The 20602-nt window shown below is 41.4% G+C and overlaps 1 protein-coding gene across 1 annotated transcript in view; it reads right to left on the bottom strand.

Moving 5' to 3' along the window:
- ROR1 (receptor tyrosine kinase like orphan receptor 1) overlaps positions 1–20602 on the bottom strand; it is a 306022-nt gene that overhangs the window by 21425 nt on the left and 263995 nt on the right. Inside the window, exons 6-8 of the mRNA XM_032396112.1 lie at positions 16364–16491; positions 13945–14262; positions 11901–12146 (exon numbers count right to left, since the gene is read on the bottom strand). Of these exons, the coding sequence (XP_032252003.1) occupies positions 11901–12146; positions 13945–14262; positions 16364–16491 (692 nt within the window). The remainder of the gene's footprint in view (positions 1–11900; positions 12147–13944; positions 14263–16363; positions 16492–20602) is intronic.

A 20602-nucleotide genomic window follows, 5' to 3' on the forward strand; every position in this document is an offset into this window, starting at 1 on the left:
TAGACCCTCTACTGCACTGCCAGGAATTTGAGAATGGCGCTGTTTGGCACCCCTTCTCTTGTGGTAGGACTTCTTGTGTTTCTCAAATGTAGGAAGGATGAGGGAGGTCTGAACGGTGGGGAAGGACACGGAAGCTTTGCCGGATGTGCTACTTTCGCACTCCCCATTTTATACAGTGGCAGGTAACACATAACCCAGGCGTCTCTGGAGGCCATTCTAGTGGTTCTCATCCTAGGAACTGTTCTCAGGTCCTTTTGTAACAATTGTGTCCGCATGTCTATGGGTGGATGGACAGAGAGAAAGAAATCAAATGAAAAGTGTTTACCACAGCACCTAGCAGATAGATTGATCTTCTATATCAGGAATATAGTAGATCCAGATGAGATCATCTGTCTATCTAAGATCTATCTGTCTGTCCGTCTATCTATGTAGACACTTTAGAGATGATATAGCAGAATAAAGGAACGGTGTGTCTTAGAGTCAGAAACCTCTGAAGACTGCCTTTGTCATCATCTGTGCAACCTTCAGTAAGCACTTAGCCTCTCTGAGCAAACCCATCTGCAAAATGAGAAGAGTAATACCTATTTCATAGGGTTGTTTTAAACAGTAAATGAAGGAACGTAGGAGGTATCTACTCTAGTACCTATTACAACTCAGTCACTTGATGTTTAGCCCTTACCCTTAGAGTAGAAAAGGATTCAGAGATAAAACTTTTGGGCAGGGAATTCTAAATAACCTCAAGCAGGAAACAACCTCTCTGACCCCCATGTCCTCATTTACTTAAGAGGAATAATTGCTCTACCAATCTTATTTGGTTCGTGTGAGAGATAATGTTCCTGACAAAACTTAAGAAAATTGAAAGCTGCCACACAGTTGTTGGATGCTATGATTATTAACATTATAAAAACACTTTCAAATCTCTCAGTACCCTAGTGTGTGCCGGGTCGGGGGTAGGGGGGAATCCCTCTTGTTATTCTTGGATTTTCAGTGAAATCATTATGAGGGTAACGATTACAAAGGAATGAGGTTAATTTAGTACTCACGTAACTCTAGTCATTTTTCTGGCCCAGATTTTTAGCAACAAGAGAAAGTAGGGCTCTCACCTGTCTGGCAAACAAAGGAGTCTATTCTGTACTCATTCCATATCAGATTATTCACGGAATGCCTGTGATTGTAAATGGGAGGTCTGGGACAAATCCCCCTGTGGGTCTGCACGAGAACAAACTTCAAGAAGCTGAATCCTTTAAACACAGGCAAACTTGGCTCTTTCTGATTACATGGAGGATATGCAAACGAGCCCAGAGTGTCTTCTTGCCAAGGGAAATAATCAAGCAGAACAATACGCGGCCATGTTGGAAGTGACTGAAAACGAATTTCGGCCTATTGTCAACCTGTGATACACCACACTTACTTCCCCACACACCTCTCTCCGCATTAGGCCAGAAGGGAGTCAGCCTGGCTCAAAAAACTTCACATTAAAAACATTCCACAGAACAACTAACCTTACTCATGGAAAATTAGAAAACTAACATTTGCTCAACCTCTTTTTAACAGCCTTGCATTTTTATTCAACACTTTAACCAGGTACTTGGTGTCATCTCAATTTTACATGTAGACGAATTAAGACTAAGATAAGAACAAATAATTTGACAAAGCCAGAAAGTGGTGGAGTCTGGGTTGGAATGCAAGCCTGTCTGCCTTCAGGGCTTCTATGCTTTCAAAATTATATAACTAATAAAAATTAAAATACTGTATGGAATTGTTCTTCATCATTCTCCTTAAGATTCCAAGGCTCCCTTTAATGAGGGCTAATATCTGTTGGGGATTACACTATTAAACAGAATCACATTAGAACAATGGACACTATTCTTTCTATTCACTTTAAAGGGTAATGGACACCCTCAGTGCATTACAAAGAAACCTGGTGGAAAATTAGAATGGTGAAGATTTTTAATACTTCGAAATAACTGTTTAAAATTTAAATGCACATATTAGTTACATCAAGTTAAATACTTGGGATTTTTGAAACCAACTATTTAGTCTGGATCACATGATTAATTTCCTTTTAAAAATCAACAATTTGGTATCACAGGTCACATCTGACACTCCTATTTTATTTTTGCAAAGATATTCAATAGTTTGATTAGTAATTAAATATAATGGAGAAAATACTCCTTTCTTATCCTAGGGCTTAAAACAAGGTAAACGTGATTTCTTATTCAAGAGGTACTTTCATAAAGTGAAACATCATCTGGGATATTACTTTGAGTTAAAACAAAAAAATCCCTAGATCTTCAATATGGCAAAGGTGGGGAAGAAATCTTATAGAACCTTAGAATCCCAAAAATAAATAAATAAATAAATGTTAAATTATAATCATGTCTGAAAAGAAATGAAAACCATAGAAAACAAATAGGAATTGCTATCATCTATTATTTGAAAATTACAAAGTAACTGGGTCTGTAGCAGATAGGAGCCTGCACCAGTGATATTTAAATATATGCCTAGAAGCCAAAGGAGAAAAGGTGTTAACTAGGTCTTTAGTTGGCATGCTAGGTCCGCCATTAGGTCTCTCAATTCAATGATGGAAATATCAAGAAGATGACCTGTATTATGTATTCTCAAATTAATTCTTAAAAAGACTCTGGCCATATATAGTGATTAAAATTTTTCTCTTCAGCAAATATTGTTTTTTAAGATTTTATTTATTTATTTGACAGAGAGAGAGAGAGAGAACAACAGGCAAAGCAGCAGAGGGAGAGGGAGAAGTAGGCTCTCTGCTGAGCAGGGAGCCCAATGCGGGGCTCAATCCCAGGACCCCAGGATCATGTCCTGAGCCAAAGGCAGATGCTTAATCGACTGAGCCACCCAGGTGCCCCTCTTTAGCAAATGTTTTAACCACAGCACACAATGTTTTAACCACAATAAGTGCTCATTTGTGAGCACTTGAGAAAAATCTTAGTAACTAGAATCCACATGAGTTCACTAGAAGTTTCTATAAGTTCTTAGGACCTCAGTTTTCTCCTCTATAAAAGGAAAGAGTTGGGCTAATCTTTTCCTTTTATTGAAAAAAAGTTTAATTATGGTAAAAAAAATTAACAAAATTTACCACCGTAACCATTTTTAAGTGTACAGTTTAGTAGTGCTAAGCATATGCACATTGTTGTACGACAGAGCTCCAAAACTTTTCCATCTTGCAAAACTGAAACTCTATACTCATTGAACAGTAACTCCCCATTTCCCCCTCCCTCTAGCCCCTGACAACAACTGGTCTATTTTTTGTTTCTATGAATTTGATTACTTTAGATACCTCATACAGTATTTTTTTATGACTGGCTTATTTTCACTCAGTAAAGTGTCCTCAAGGTTTATCTATGTTGTTGCATGTGTCAGACTTCCTTCTTTTTTAAGGCTGAATAATATTCCATTGTATGTATATACCACATTTTCTTTATGGATTCATCCATCGATGGGTTTGCTTCCACCTCTCAGCTATTGTGAATAATGCTGCAATGTACATGGGTGTACAAATATCTCTTTGAGATTCTGCATTCAGTTCTTTTGGGTATATATCCAGAAGTAGGATTCCTGGATCATATGTCTCATTGTGGTTTTGATTTGCATTTCTTTAATGACTGATGATATTGAGCATCTTTTCATATACTGTTGGCCATTTGTATATCTTCTTTGGAGAAATGTCTGTTTAAGTCCTTTGCCCATTTTTTAATTGCGCCAATCTTTAAGTGCCAAAATTCAATAGGTTTTATAAGATTAAATCTCTTTCATTTTGATAGGATTATTTTAGAGTGGTAGAACAAGCACATTTAAACTTTCAGCAAGACATTTGATCAAGTGACCCATGATATCTTTATGGACCAAAGACGGAAGGCTAGATAATCTATCATTAGATAGATTTGTAATTTACCATGTGCCTGTACCCTAATAGTGTTAATCAGCAAATCAACCTCAAATTGTAGAGAGCGAAGCTTGAGCGAACCTGCCTATTTGACATTATCATCAACTACTTGACGATGACATATTTATCAAACTTGAAAATGACCCAAATTTAGGAAAGATATCTGACTATAGAAATAAATTTTATTTTTATTTCTAAATTTTTAAAAAATATTTTATTTATTCATTTGACAGAGAGAGAGCTAGAGTATACAAGCAGGGGGAATGGCAGACAGAGGGAGAGGAAGAAGCAGGCTTCCCATGGAGCAGAGAACTCAATGAGGGGCTCGCTCCAGGACCCTGAGATCATGACCTGAGCCGGAGGCAGATGTCCAACTGACTGAGCTACCCAGGTGCCCCTACAGAAATAAAATTTTAGAGGCTCATACAAAGCAGGCTAAAATAATGACCCAAAACCAACAGTTTAAATTTTACAAATAAATATTATAGCTTGCAGTTAGGTTAAAGCTCTTGTTTATAGAAGCCCATGATTAAGCAAATCTACTAAATAATTTTTGGTGTAACAAAACCAAGAAAAAAAAAGAGGAAAAGAGAAGGCTAGTAAGTTTTAATGAAGACTTGAAGGCTCAGCTGGATCCAGCATCAGTACAATGAAATTGCTCCAAAAAATGTTATATATGGTACTTTTAGCAAAAAAGTACCTTCACTGGCAATACTGAATGATGATCAAAAGCATCATAGTCTTCTACCCTCGCTGGTTTAAAAACACCAAAAAAGGTGTCTTCTAAGAGCAACATTTCTAAGAAAGGCTTTAAAAAAACAAGAAACATTCAGAGGAAAAGGAAGATGGGTAAGGAAAGGTTGGAAGAGCTACATGCTCTTTAGACCAAATTAAAAATTGAATGAAGGATGTGATAGGTACCTTCAAATGTGGATAATAAATGATACCAGAGGTTACAGAATGCATCTAATACATAGACTTGTTCCTTATTAGGTTTTAATTTGAATTCATGGCCAACATTTTTTAAAAATCAGGAGATTTCCCATATAAGTTTTGGTTTCAGACTTACAAATGCAGATTTTAAGCAGTGGGAGCCATCCCATAACCTCTGCGGGGTGGTGAGATGTCCCTGTATCTGAAGGTCTCTGGCAATGCTCAAACAGAGGCTGGATGATTTCAATGGTTCCCCTCAACGTTCTCTGATTTTATAAACTGAGTCTACATACCTTATTTAGGTCCCTATTGTTCTTTTGGCTCTCTTGTGAAGCAACGGATTTAAAGCTAGTGATTGAATATTTTCCCTGAGTGTCTTCAGATCCAGTATCAGTCCTTTTCTCCTCAGCTCCATGCTGAGGCTGACTTCTAAGGACAGTATCAATGGGCACCCTTACCCTCTGGCTTCCAGTTAGGTTGGGCCAATGGGAGACATTGGAGGGACAAGAACTGCCCAGGGCAAGAGGAATATGGGTTGCCATGTTTGTTTCCAGGCTCCTTCCTTGCCAAATTGCAGAGGATTGGCTACCTCCCTCCACCAAAGGCCACAGCCTTTGGACGGCTCTCTTTTCATTCTCAGCTCTGCTCCATAAGGTAAGGTAACTAATCATTCCTTTGACTCTTCAAGCCTAGGACGGTAATGCCTCCCACTTCTGCTGGCCTGGGTTCTTCACCTTATTGGTTTCCCCTAATTCTGCCAACACCTTCATAAAGAGTCTCTTTATAAAATTCTCCATGGTTAGCAGAGTAGCGCAGCGGAAGCGTGCTGGGCCCATAAAATTCTCCATGGTGTGTTTGCTTATGCCTTTTGTTTCATGCCAGAACTGTGGCTGATACCAAGCCAATATCAAAGATCATTGTGGTCTTATATCAGAATTCCGTCACCAAAGGGTTAAAGTGACAAGGAGCCCTTCCTGTTGGCATGGTGGTGGGCCAAAAGAGTTAAGAGCTTCCTAAAGCTTGTTGCTAGAGCAGCTGACACGCTGGATACATGACTCAATATATTTTGAGAACGATAAAAAAAATCTTTGAGAAAAAATTATTTTATGGTTAAAAATGTTTATGGAACATGACTTCGTTATAGGTTTGGGGTAACTATTGTTCTTTACTTTGTCGAAAATGTATAGAGACTGGAGAATAAAGTACATCTTGAAAAATCTCTGTAGCATAAAAATAACTCTTCCGGAAAACTTCAAACCATACAAAGCCGTGCTCTATTCCTCCCTCCATCCCCCCTCCCCACCATCCCATTCACTGTAATGTTCAATTTTGGTTTGAAGAAATGGCTGAAAGACAAATTGCCTTACAACAGGTCTTCTATGAAATATGGGAGAAGGCCGCTGACAGAGTGAGTTAAAAACTGCAGTGTTCGCAATCTGGAAAACATCTGCCTTGCCCTGAACTGTAAACCACCACATTGCAGAAAATGGTTTGTGACAAAGCAGAACCCAGGGCGAGTGTTTGTAAGGTTATGGGACAAGTCAGGGCTATTCAGGCACAGAACTGGGCGCTGTGCCCTTTGGCAAACTGTTGTAAGCCAAGGACTTAAAAGGAAATACGAAAGTAACAGGCCAGGTATGAAAACTGCCAGTGTAGCCAAAATGGCCCCCTACTGTTCTTATCGGTGGGCACTCTGTGGGGATGCTGGTCAAGGAGTCAAAACCATACCACTGCTTGGAAGTTCTAGCTGTTTGGTAGAGGGAGAGACCCTTTATTGAGGTCTCTCAGGCATGCCAGCCTGGCTGGCGGAAGAAATGTGGCCTCTGAACTTAATCTAGAGTAAAATAAAGGGCTGAGGTTCGAATATGAAGGCACTAATACAATTAAGATTCGGCCTCCCCATACAAGTCAAGAGAGGAACAAATGGGGGACCTCAGTTAGCGAGGGAGAGAGAAAGAAGAGAAGCCACGTGGTAGAAGTAAAATGGCCAGATCCTGCCAAAGCTGCTCCCAGAGAAACAGGCATTTTCCACAGTTCTGCCCACAGGGCTGTGTCAGAAAGCAATGATAAGGTCTACAGTGAAACTGTGAACCTGGGAGGTGTGCCTAGGTGCCAGTTGGAAAGAACATAGGCAAATGTTTCTTTTTCGACGTAGTTTCCACCCAACCCACAGTATTTGGCTTGGAAGGTGGCCACAGTGACTAGAGGTAAAGGCATAGTGAATGAAGGTTTGCAGGCAGGCTCTCAGGGAAAATGGCCAACTCTGAGGACTGGGGACCTGGGGCTGCCGGGAGGGAGGAGAGCTGGATTTAATGGGAAATGGGCAAACGCTGCGAGCCCCACATGGAGCTAGTCCTCATCGGGGCTGAGGCGAGTGGAGCACCTAGGGTCTCTCAGAGTAGATGCCTTTGTGGCTGGGGGTTCCACTCCTGCATGTGTGGAGCTGCAAACAAGAAAATCAATGGACAGCATCCCAAAGATCTAGAGAGTCCATAATGATCAAAGGAAAGAGGAAAACGGGAAAGGAATGTTTATTCCTCTGAATCATCTAGAATTTGTTCTTTAGGTAGTTGTGCCATGGTAGACAGAAGACTGCACCTACAGTCCTGTGGACCTGGTTTGAATGTTGGCTTGAGGAAAAACAACATTGCCTCTACTTCTCCATCAGTAAAATGGAGAGGATACCTTTATCCTGTGGTGATTATGAGGATTCATTCATTGAACACGTTTTATTGAGCATTAACTAAATCATAGGCCAGAGGCTGGTGTTAAAGAACAGACAACAGTCATCATGAAAATGCCAAGTGCATGACAGTGCACAAAAACGTTGGGAACTATGAAACAGTGCTTAACGTGATTCATATTTTTACCATCTAATTGTTTCACTAGATTGTAAGCTACACAAGGGCATGCTTTGATCTACCCTATTCACAAAGTCTGAAGCATAATAGAAGCTCAACACATATTGAGTTTCAGTGAATGACATGGAGGATGAGAGGTCAGGGACAGGTCAGGTCTTGCCCAAAATATCTTTGGTCCTTTCACTTCCTCCCAGCACTACTTGGACACAAGCAGTGTCCTAGCAGAGCCAATCCCCAGAGTTCACACCAGACATATTTGGTTGTGTTTAATTTTATGTTCTGTCTTAGAGTGAAAGTTTGCTGATAAGACGGTCTGTGGCAGGCCATTCTCAAATGCCTTTATTCTAGAAAGTACAACAAAGGCTCACATTCTGCATTTAATTAGGCCTATACTTCTTTTAGCCTTACTTGGTTGAAACGAAAACAAATTATCGGTAGGCAAATGAGACACCACATGGAGATTTTGAGATCTCCTTAACTCTGACTTAACTAAAGAATGTAGGAACTCCATCCCATTTGGGAGGGAGAAGGAAAAGGACGCATTTCAAATCTGCCCCACAGGCTTTCAGCTCATTGTAAGATGAAACGTTATTCTCAACATCTATCTATCTATCTATCTATCTATCTATCTATCTATCCATCTATCCATCCAACAGACACACACATACCGTCTCTAGGTTTGAGTCCTTAGTTCAATTCTTATTAACCATGGGGCCTTGGACAAGTTACTTATTCTAAGTCTCAAGTTTTCTCTTCTTGGGTAGAATAAAACCCAACTCACAGGGCTATAGGACTATTATAAATGACATAATGCATAAAAAACTCTTGGTCTTTGGCTCATTGGAAGCATTCAATAAATGGCAATTGTTGTTTAATGTTATTGTTATTCTATAGTTTAAATTGTATAATTCCTATCCAGTTTCTGCATTCCTTCACCCTGGCACTGTTGACATTTTGGGCTGGATAATTCTTTGTATGGGTCATTCTGTGCATTTAGCTTGTTTTAGCAGCATCTCTGGCCTCCACCCAGTAGATGCCAGTAATATCTCACAACCAGGAATGGTGACCAAAATATCTCGAGACATTGCCGAATGTTCCCTGGGAGACAAAACTTCTGCCGTTTGGGAAGCATTGGTACAGAACAAAGAGCAGTGAGTGGTCCTAGAGATAGGAGACCTGGTTTCTATTTGTTGATTGGTGATCTTGGGTAAGTCCTACCACTTCCCTGGGCCTTGGTTTTCTCATATGGTAAAAGAGGGCAGGAAATTCCTACTTTCTCTTTCATAACTTTTATAAGAATGAAAGAGAAAGAAAATCAATGCTCACAGGAAGTGTTACGCTATTATGACTAAGTTGCTAGAGGTGGTCTATCGAGGGGCAATTCCGAGAAGCCTTGCCCAGTGACAACAGCTGATGCCAACCTGTTTTCTTCTTTAATTCTCCCCTTGGGGAGCCACTGGCCTCCCAGCAGCTGCTTCTTGATCAATGTCAAGGATTCCCTGTGCCTTTAATGGATGTACTTGTGGCTTGGCTTGAAGAATTCAAGAGGAACTGTTTCCTTTCAACATGAAGTGAAGACGCTCTTTTTGATAAAAATTATTGTAAGTGGCGAAAACTGCCTTGTCATCTCTAGATTTAGCATTCATCTAAATTTATCTCTCACATGACGAGAACTAACCAGTGGTCAGAATGTTAACTTGTCCTCTGTGGACTGATATTCAGAAAGAAAGGGTCTCAGGGTTTCTAACATCACTGTACTGATTAATACTACGCTAATACAGAGTAATACGAGGGTGGACTTCCTCATCAGTAAGGGCACACTTTTTGATGTCATAGCATATTATAAGAATCTGTACACTAGAATCCAGAGGTGCAGCCTATTGTCATTCTTTTATCTATTTCTGAAAAAATCTTTAAATGGGAGCTAGCAGCGTGTCTGGGGAAAAGAGCTGTAAGCTTTGAGTTTGGTCAGAGTTATATGTAGATAGAGGAGGGTTCCGGTCCAATCTCATCATCTGTGTGATGTAGACCAGTCCTTTAGCCCTTCTGAACCTCAGTGGACTACACTAACACTTACCCTACGGTGTGGATATGAGTTTTAAATGCACATGAATATGTCAAGTGCAGAGCATTGTACAGGCACATGGTAAGTGTTTTGTGAGATGTAAGTGATCTTTCTCTCTATATCCACAGTCTGAAAGACTGTTTAAGGATTTCTTTCATCCCTCAGAGTCTGTATTTGTTCTGATTGCTTCAGGAAGGTCACTGAAATGAAAACCATACTTTTTAAGGTATAATTTAGAGTCTTGACTAAACTAAACTAATTGTAATAAGGCTTGAATCAGCTTATCAACAAATCATCCAGTTTATGAACAAATTACCTCCCTACTTCTAGTTGGAAATTAAGGGTCAGAAGTCACCCAAAGGACAATTGCATTTACCCAGAGAGGAATGTACAATGTGTTTCTTTCCTGAAATAATTCATTTGGTCTCCTCAAGGACACATGTCAGTATTCTGAGATAGCATGGTAGAATAGCATGAAGATGAGGTTGGAGTCAGACAGACATGCCATTAGGTAGTTGGGTGTAACATCGGCAACATAGGGTTAATAATACCCATCACCGTGTAAGGGCAAGTATAAAGCCTATGAAAACCCCAAGCACCATGCCTGACACATGGAAGGTGCTCAGTTAGCGATGCTTTTCATCCTTGACTCTCTTATAGATCTTTGTACCTTATCTGGTTTATGAAAAGGGGTGGACAGCTAAGTAAATGATTATAAATCTACATTTTATTTTAATTCCTTTCCTATTAATGTTGAATATAGCATGTGGGAAAAGTCATGAATTATTAAGGGCACACCATTTAAAAAATACCGGATAATTTGCTTTGAAGTTTCCAATGGTGGCTCTGGAAGAGTTTTACTTCATAATTTGTTCTTTATGCTGTATATGAAGGCAGTTTAAAGCCCAGCAATACAAAAGGGGTCTGGTCACCTCTTTCTCAAACTTGGCATGTTTAACCACCCATAAAATAATTTTGCAAGAGAAGACAATATAGTAACAGGTAACACATAAGAATGAAATTATAGAATAATAGTTTCCCACATTTTCATCACTAAAGTTTCTTTTTAACATTTTTATTACTTCTTCCTATGGGCCTCTTTGGTATGTTTTAGCTTCCTCTTTGTTCCATAACATTCGTGCTAACTTCTATTGCATCATACGCACTGCATTGTGATTGTAATGTGAATCACATTTTATTTCTCTTTCAAAACCCCTGCTCCACAGTGGGCTCTCAAATAATATTCGCTAAACTGAGAGCAAACATTCCTCTCTCTCTGTTGACTACATACCAATTATAGTAGATTCCTCTTTATATATTGACTATAGTATTGGTTAAGCATTTACTATCTTCAAGACATCATAGAGTTTTTTTTAACAACCCATTTATTCTCCCAATACCCCCCAGGTGGATGTTATTATTATGTCCATTTTCCTGCTATGGCTTTCCCCGCAGCGACACTGGACTCCATGCCTGGAAAGCCCAGTTGACATCATCTATGAGAACTAGGATCAGGAAGAAGAGTCAGTTCCAAAACAGTCCCAAACTCCAGGGTTCACCCTTATTTTCATTCTCTTTTCTTTCTCCTACCCTCCAAACATTTTTCTGGGAAATGGAACAAACTGATTCAGGAATTTCATTTTCTTCCCACACTTCTGTGGCATAACAGGATGACACAGACGACACAGTTTAGCTACACATTGCCCTGCGTGACTAACACCTGTAGATTCATCCTGCCTCATGAGTGTTCTCAAGGACAAAGGGAAAACAGTTCTCTTCCGGCTTCCAGTACACCTGTCATGCTAAAATGGCTGTACGTGGACATGGACCATGGAGGGCAATGTCTTTTTCTACATGACTGACTGTGATGAGCTGGTTCCCTTGTGCCTGTTACACCCACTAATCACAATGGCTGTGGGAATAAAGTAGTTTGCTCCCAGAGGGTGTGAGCTGGTACCCTAAAAGGTGTTTTATATAGACGCAGCAAGGTTTATCTGCCTTAGAAACATAGTTTGGGATCTAGCAAACACTACCACTCTCCTTTGCCCCCTTATCGACTCTGCTAAGGGCAGGGGGAGAGAGAGGGGCTCTTTTAAAAGTCCCTGAATATGTTAAAGGCATTTACCACAGGCTGGGATGTCGCACAGGTCAGACTTGAAATTTTCATCCAAGGTGAAGCACCAGGGAGCCTCCTTCTGATTCCCTGGATTGCGGCAGTAGGAATGGCCCCCGTTCAGCTCCGGGAAACGGAGGGCGGTAAAGGTGTGCATGTGGGGGTACTGGGAATTCCACGGCTGGCACTGGCGCCCTGATTTGGTCACACTCACGGTTCCCCGGTAGTCCACACCTGTGCTGTTATAGCACTTGTGATCTGAAAAACGGAAGGGAGAATGGCCCAAACTGTGAGAAAGAAACAAGAGATGCTGGAGCTCCCAGACAGCAGTTTCTGGAAGAAGGACTTGCAATTAACCTCATGGCTAAGGCTTCCCTGCTGGTCAGGGGCCATGTGGGCAGTCTCCCTGCTTGCTGGGCTGGGACACCGGTCCTGCCTGGCAGTTACATTCCTGGGAGGATTTAAAGCTTATGCGTCAGGAATAAAACCAGTCCTCCACAAGTATAATACTGAACACACACACAAAAATCAGAACTGGGGGCGGGACTCGGGGGCACAGGAGTAATTTCATAGTGAATGGTTCAGGAAAGGTTCAAGCTGAACTCTTCTTTCCATTTTTGCTTGATGTCTTTAGACATGAATCGTGGGATAAAGAATCTAGTTCCCAGAAAATGTTCACTAGGAGCAGTGCATGTGGGTTTCTAACAGAAGTTAGGGCCACTCTGTGCTGATGGACTGGGTCTTTTTGAGAAGGAAGTCCTCTTCCCAGGGGACCACAAGGCTGTTACTTGAAAGCACTGCAAAAATCCATTGAGTTGAAATAAATCAAAATATGGAGGGGTAATGATAAAATAATAGTAATAATGAAGATATTGCTATTATTAAGTGCTAAGCATAGTTCTAAGCGTTTTAGATGCATTAATCCATATAACTAATAGCATAATATTAAATTACAAAAGGAAACTAAAAAACTACCAGTGAGTTTAATGCTAGGTGAATGGGAAGTTATAGAGGAACAGAGTTGAGAGGACAGTGGATAGAGGCAAGCTCCATGTATATGTATTTTAAATTGTGGTACAATATACGTATCATAAAATTTACCATTAGCGTATTTAGAACATTCAAAATATTGTGCAACCTTCACCACTATCTCACTCCAGAACACCTGTATCATCCCCAAGGAAACCCTATACTCACTCAGCAGTCACTCCCCAAGCCCCCCACCCCATCCCTGGTAACCACGAACGGGCTTTCTGTCTCCATGGGTTTGTCTATCCTGGATATTTCATAGAAATGGAATCATACAATGGTTTCTGGCTTCTTTGGCTATCATAATACTTTCAAGTTTCAGCCATGTTGTAGCATGTAACAGGATTTTATTCCTTTTTTTTTTTTTTAAAGGTCTTATTTATTCATTTGAGAGAGAGACAGAGAGAGCAAAAGCAGAGGGAGAGGCAGAGGTAGAGGGAGAAGCAGACTCCCTGCTGAGCTGGGAGCCCGATGTGGGACTCGATCCCAGGACCTGGAGATCATGACCTGAGCCGAAGGCAGACAGATGCTTAACCATCTGAGCCACCCAGGCACCCCAGGATTTTATTCCTTTTTATGGGTGAATCATATTTCCTTATATAGATATACCACAATTTGTTTATCCACTCATCCGCCGATGGACACTTGGGTTGTTTCTACCTTTCAGCCATTGTGAATAGACCTGTTATGAACACTTGCATACAAGTTTTTGTTTGAACACCTTTTTCAAATTCTTGTGAGTGTACCCGCCAGCACTGGCACTGCGGGTCAAATGGCAATTCTATTTAAGTCACTGAAGAACCAGCAACCATATTTAAAGATTATCATCTTCATGAAGCTTCTTGAGGATAGGGACAGCATCTAATCCACCACTGAAAGCTCCGCCCCCACACAGCATTTAGCCCACTGGGAGGTAATCTGCCTGTTTACCAGTAAGAATCCTTGCTACAGATCGAGGTCCAGTTTTCACTATGCCATGGGGTTGCTGGCCCCCAGGCAGCACGGAAGGTCAGGAGTTACCACCTACTTTTATTGATAGGATCCGCCATGGGAATTCCAATCCGGATGCAGTTTGCGGCTTCAGGGCTCTCAGGCTGGGGGAGATCTTCACAGTTTGGCAGTTTCAGCCTCATCAGGATCATGGGATTTGATCTTGCAAAAATGTACTCTGTTTGACACAGGACGTTTTCCAGGATTTCACATTCATCGCGACACAGGTCCCGGGGCTTCGGGATGGATGAGGTCTCGTCGCAGTACGGGAAGGCATAGTGGCACAGGGAAGGAATGGCAAACTGGGAGCACTTATCAGATAAGTGGCTGGAGGTGCCGATCATGGTGAAGGCAGCTGGAAAACAAACACAGTTATTAACTCCCAGGGGCCAGGGTTTATCTCCTTTGGTTATCTGGTCAATAGATACCAGAGAGAAACAGACATCGGAAGGAATCCGCTGCACTCAGACAAGGCCAAGAGGAGATTCAGTTCAGATGTCCAAGCGGCTTACTTTCACTGGCTTGGACAAAAATCATTTTGACTACAAAGCTAAAAAAACAGGATTAAGTTACATATGTACCATTTCCTAATAAAAAGAATTAATTAGGTTAAAGCACAATATATTTTTCATTTTTACTACAAAGCAACAGAACTTTGTGTTTCATCCGGTACTTTTTTATTAGTTTTATGAAACTTCTAAAACATTTGACAGCTGCAGGGCAGAACTCGCTGTCTGCGGTGGCGGAGCCTGATCCCAGGATTTGGTTCTGTGTCTTGCCTCTGAGGTGGGTGACTCTGGGTAACTTTAATTTCTTTGTGTCTCAGATATGCCCTATTCCATTTTCTGAAAATGAGGCAATTCTCTTGGAAGTTCTCAAAAAAGCACAATGCAGTCATTGCAGGCTGCGTATCAGTGGTCACTTCGCCTGACTTTTTACTCAGCTCGGCATCCGTGGACGGAAAGAGTACTTGCCTCCCTTTGCACTGAAAGGAGCTTTACCTCGTGAGACAGCCTGGGGGTGGTTGGTATGCTGTCTCCCAATGTATGTTCCTCAGAACAGTCGCTCTGTAGCATAGTCATAGTGCTTGAGAAACCAGGGTTCCAGAGCCAAACAAGTTTGGGAAATGCCGGGTTACACAAAATCAAGTGGCTTTTTTTAACTGTAATATTTTCCAGTAAGCAGATGTCCATTGAAAATGTCTAAGAGATGATTATTACAAGTGGGTGATGAAACATTTACATCGGAACTCCCATTTATTTTTGTGAATACTTAGTGAAAATATATGTTAAGATGTTCTTATATTAGGTTGAAATGTGCCTTCAACAGGCCCTCCCCATTAGTCAGTCCTGCTTCTGTCCTCTGGCATTTCAGAGTTCGTCCTCCTGAAAGTTCTTTAGCAGGTGGTAACTCCAGCTTTCTATAGTTGCTTCTCTAGGTTAAATAGCTCCCCTGGGCTCCTCTTAGTTCCTTCATATTCCTCAGGACATAGTTTCTAGATGCTTTGCTGTTCTGTGCACCTGCCTCAGGTTTGTTCAATCCTAAGGTTGCCAGATAAACTACAAGGCACTTCATTTCCTTTGAACCTCAGGTAAACATTTGGAACATACTTATAGTAAAAAATTATCCACTGCTTATCTGAAATTCAAATGTAACTGGGTGTCCTGTATTTTTATTTGCTAAAGCTGGCAACCTTATTAGAATCCCATAAAGGCAATTTTAATGGCTTGCAAGGGTATGTGGCAACGGGGCATAACTACACTAATGGAAGAAACACAAGGCTGCTGTAACCACCAGAACCAGGTGTACAAAATTGTACAAGGTGGCCTACACTGCTTTGCTCATGCATGCTAGAAAGTGCGTCACTATTGGATTTCCATGAAAAAGATACTTTTGATTCAGAAACATGAAGGGTAAAATAGAGAAGGCTAGAGCAGGAAGAGACTTATGATCATCCTGCCACATCACTCACTCCACTGATGAAGAGAGAGATTTTCATGAAGAATAAGAGATTTCCCCAAAGTCACAGTTTTGGTGTCCAGAATTCTAGACTCTAAATTGATTTAGAGTTTACACGACTTTCAGTCTACACGATATTGTCTCCAAGCAGTAACTCTATGAGGGCAGTGATGTAAGCTGGCTTATTCATCACACCGGCATATCCCCAGTGCCCCGTCCAGTTCCTGGTATGCCCCAAAACACTAATAATCTTCATCGAGTGTCTGAATGAATGTGAGACTTTTCAGAGCACCCTTTTCCTCTAAGAGCAACAACCTTCAATAAAGTATTCTAATGAACATTCCAGAACACAGAGGTCGTATCTCCTGCTTCTTTGTGGTCCAGCTCCTAACCCCTATGCCTAGCCCAATCCTTTGTCAAGAGAGGAGCTCAAGAAAACGTCTGGTGAGAAAAAGAGTTATACAAGATATCAGTACAGTTTCATTAGCGTTACCTACCTGTGATCTGATTTTCTATTTCCCCTTGCATGTGCAAAGACTCCATATAGACAGTGCGGTTGCCAATAAATCTTGCACATGCAATCCCTCTGTATGGCTGACAGAATCCATCTTCTTCAAACTCATCTCTAGAAACAGAGCACAGACATTAGGGGCTGGTATACATTTACATCCAGTTGGCTCTCACTGTGTCATGTCCGAAACAGTCGCTAGGGGGAGAAGCTGAGCACAGTAGTCCCAAGGCAGGGCTAAGGAGTCCGGCTTTTCCTCAGTTCCACCCATCACTTAAAATATCTGCTGGTCACGTTGGTCAAGTTTCCTTTACCCCCAGAAAATCATTCTGAAGCGCAAAATCATCCTTAAATAGGGGAGAAAGCACTTTTATTTTCGCCGCTGGTGGTGATGTAGTTATAAAAGTAAAGAGGAAATGAGTTGGGAATCTGGGCACATGTTCTACAGTTTTTTGTTTTTTAAGCACAGATTATTTCTGCTTCATTTGCTACAAAGCCGTGGGCGCATTATCCACAAGATCCACTCCAACTGATGTGTCAATTAGGAGGCTCCATGGGGTGAGAAGCTGGGTGCAGCTGGAAAGAAACCAGAGGGCAGCGCAGTTACGTGGCTCTTCGCTGCTTAAGACCCATTATCTCTACCCAACAGAGAGACTCCAGGCAACCCGGGGACTGCACAACTTCAAATGAGTCACTAAATTCCAGGAAATCTAGAGTACGTGTCAATGAAAATCGTGCTTTCGTGATCCCCGACAACTTTAAAAATAATCTTAAAAAATTTTGTTGCCTCAAAATGATAATAATAAAAAAAGTAGGGGGAGTAGATTTTATTCTGAAGACGAGGGGATGCCAGATGGTGTGGTTAGCGTCAGTGTGGCAAATGGCGGGAGATCGAAGGCTGGAGGGTCGGACCCAAGATGGCAGCTTCAGCTTGAAAGGCTAGAGGCTATAACATCCCACAAGGGCCTACCATAAGCACAAGACACCAGAGTACAGAATATCCAGCTGGTTCTCAAAAGCAGACCACAGCCAAACAAAAGGCCACTTGCCACGCTTCTGGGCTGACCTCACCCTGGAGGCTCCCCCTCTGTCTTAACATGGCTGGAATCAGTACATTGTCTAAATAAAAAGATCAGTTTTCCTCTTCAGTTTCTTCTAAGTTAAAGTACTTTAGAGCCAAAGTCAGGAGAAGGAAATTGTCTTCCTGGGCTTAACATTTGCCTGTCCTTAGCCAATCTGAGTCCTCTGAGCTATGGTTTTCTTATCTATAAGATGAAGATAATCATTGACCTCTCTACCCTATAAGTGAAAGTCATGAGGACCCTATCAAACAACGTAAAGTGCTACTCAGAGGTAACACATGCTTATTATTGAAGTATTTATGATTACCAAAGAAGACATTTATTTAAAGGACAATTATTTACTAAGCTATTTTGTAAAATCGACTCTAGTCAGTCTGATGGCCCTAGACATCCCCCCTTGGGGGTTCAGTGTGGGAGTCTAGAAAGCCCGCTCTAACAGGAAACCAGGTGAAAAAAATCTGATAAAGCTGATCATTAAAAGACCAGTTTCCAGCAGCTCTCTACTTCCTATTCACTCTAACAGTCTTTTTGGAGGTAGAGATGGGGTGGGAGCGGGGGGGGGAAGTATCTTCGCTTTAGTTCCCAAAACAGTTTGCATTGCAAAGCTCTTAAAAACTTAACCTGTAAGTACACATACAAATGAATATATCACATACCTGACATGAAGACATTGAAATTTTAATGTTGTAAAATCCTGCATGTTTACTTTCATAAATCCTAGAGTAATGTTGAAGCCTTTTTGGCTTAAATTTTACCTGGGTTGTAAAATTAACCCCACTTTTATTGGGTAACTAATACTGTAAACCTATGGGGAGAAAGAAGTTTCTCGATGACCTAGCCTTGGATCTTGGAAACCAAAGTACTGAGACCAGAATGCACAGCCACACCACCCCCTGCTATTACAGATGATGCTTTTCTATCCCTAGGCATTAGCAGGGTCCTGGACTTTTAAGGTGTCGTTATGAGAACACTTCTTCCTCCCCCACATTAAACTCTCAAGGCCTCAATTTATATCTCTTGGGAGGACAAAACCCTGGAATTAACCCCAGATGTAAATCCCCAACCTACTGGGAGTCCCCATATTTTATGTGTGAGGCTTAGGCTAAACTTCTTACCACCTTTCCAGTTCAAGACTCTAAAAAGACTCTTTGAATACTTTTTTTTTTTCATAATAAAAAGGAATGCAGTTCCTTGGCTGCATATTTCTTATCAAGGGCTTAGAGCTGCAGGTGTATTGAATTTTTGACTGTGCCCAGAATTCCTGATATTCTGACCAGTCTCTTGGGGACAGATATAAAAAGCAAAGCAAAACAAAACAAAACAAAACAAAACAAAAAAACGGTGTGTAATGTCATCTTTGAGGGAGTAGTTCTCAGCCCCAGCTGCTCTGAAGAATCTCCCCAGAAAGCTTTTGAAAACCCCAATGCCTAAGCCTCACCTCAGACTTACTAAATCATACTCTCTGGGGATGTGGTAGAGGCATGCATGCTTTTTAAAAAGCTCTCAGGTGATTTGAATGTGGTTGAGAACCACAGCACTAGAAAAACAAACCTCTATTAAGTGTCTGCCACTCTCTGTGCTGGGTACCATGCTAAGTGCTTTCTTCCAAGTAGTCCCTTATGTGGCATTATTATCCTTCTTTTACAGAGGGAGAGACTCAGGTTCAGAGAAATAACTGGCCCAAATTCACAAAGCCAGTTCTTGGTGGAGCTAGGATTTAAACTTAAAGTACAAGCTTAAGCCATTACACCATGTTGTCAGATCTATAATGATGGTCCTGTTTTCAGTATTACTTTTAATCAGATCAGCCCAATGATAAATAGGAGACTTTAAAATGAGCCTTTATTCTGGACCAGGAACTGTTAAGTTTCACTTACACATCCAATTGATATTAAATCATTTAATCCTGCTAAAAAAGGGGAAGGTGTAATCATCCTCATTTTACAGATGAGAAAACTGAGGGTCAGAAAGAGAGGAGAACTTGTCTAAATTTACACAGCAAGTAGAAGAGCTAGATTTGCCCCAAACTAGCACTTGTACACCGTGGTATACAGCTTCCCTCCAAATGGTTTATGAAGGTTTTTGCACTGCTCACAGGGGCTTTCTGCTGTGAAGATGCCTTGGTGTGTGCCGGGTGGCAAAAAAGGTTTTCTTTAGAACATAGAGTCACAATCACCTTTCACGCTTTCCATTTTTCCTGCTGGCTTTTGGCTGGAGGGGAACCAATGCTCCTCCAACATTCATCAGCTCTATGCTTTTTTCTCCAGCTCACACTTCTTTCATCATTAATTTTGCTGAGCAAACTCAAAAACATGGAGCACACAGAGGCAAAAGTGCAAGGGCACTTACAGTGAGCATGGCCCAAGGCTGCGTTCTTTCTACGGAGAAGAGGGTGCATTGTGAAAGGGAATGGAATTTTGCATTGACATGTGCCAGCGACCTCACCGTGGTGTCAAGAAGCAGGGATGCTTTGTGATGGGGACTCATGTTGTCTAACTCATAAAGTAATTTAGTTACCATGTTGCCAACCCCGATATCCTTCCACCTCAGGGGTCTCCCCAAGGAGCTTATGAGGGATGGTCACTAAGAGTGACCACGACCAATATGGCAGCCATAGGGGTATCTACCCAGGACCCACTGGAGACCAATGAAAAGGAAATGCTGCCATTGCAAGTCACAACCCAAGGGGGTTTTACAGCGACAGTGAAAATCAATAGCTACAAATTCCCGGGCCAACTTCTCAGGTCAGTTGACTAAAGCAGAGAACTCTGATGATGGAAAAAGCACACTGCATGGTACGGGGCATGTGGAGACTATCTGTAGTTTTGCAAGCAGGAAGAAGGAAAGGAGGAGAAAGGGTGGGTGGGTGGGTGGGGTAGGGAAAGTGAAAAGATGGAGAATACTGCTCACCGATGCCCAAATGGGGTTGTGCCGATTTTGGACCATGAGAGGCCCACAACTGCTCTCCTTAGAGATTCCAGGGAGGGCAGGCTTTCTGAAGGCTGCCTTAATTTAAGGACACAAGAGAACGAACTCAATGGTTGTCTTAGTCATGTGATTTAAAAAGAAACCCTAAATATGACTGGAAAAACTGGCACGATTCAAATAAAGTCTGTAAATTAGTTTGTATCATACCAACGATAATT

This window comes from Phoca vitulina, unplaced genomic scaffold, assembly GCF_004348235.1.
Source record: "Phoca vitulina isolate PV1807 unplaced genomic scaffold, GSC_HSeal_1.0 scaffold2, whole genome shotgun sequence".
Lineage (NCBI taxonomy): Eukaryota > Metazoa > Chordata > Mammalia > Carnivora > Phocidae > Phoca > Phoca vitulina.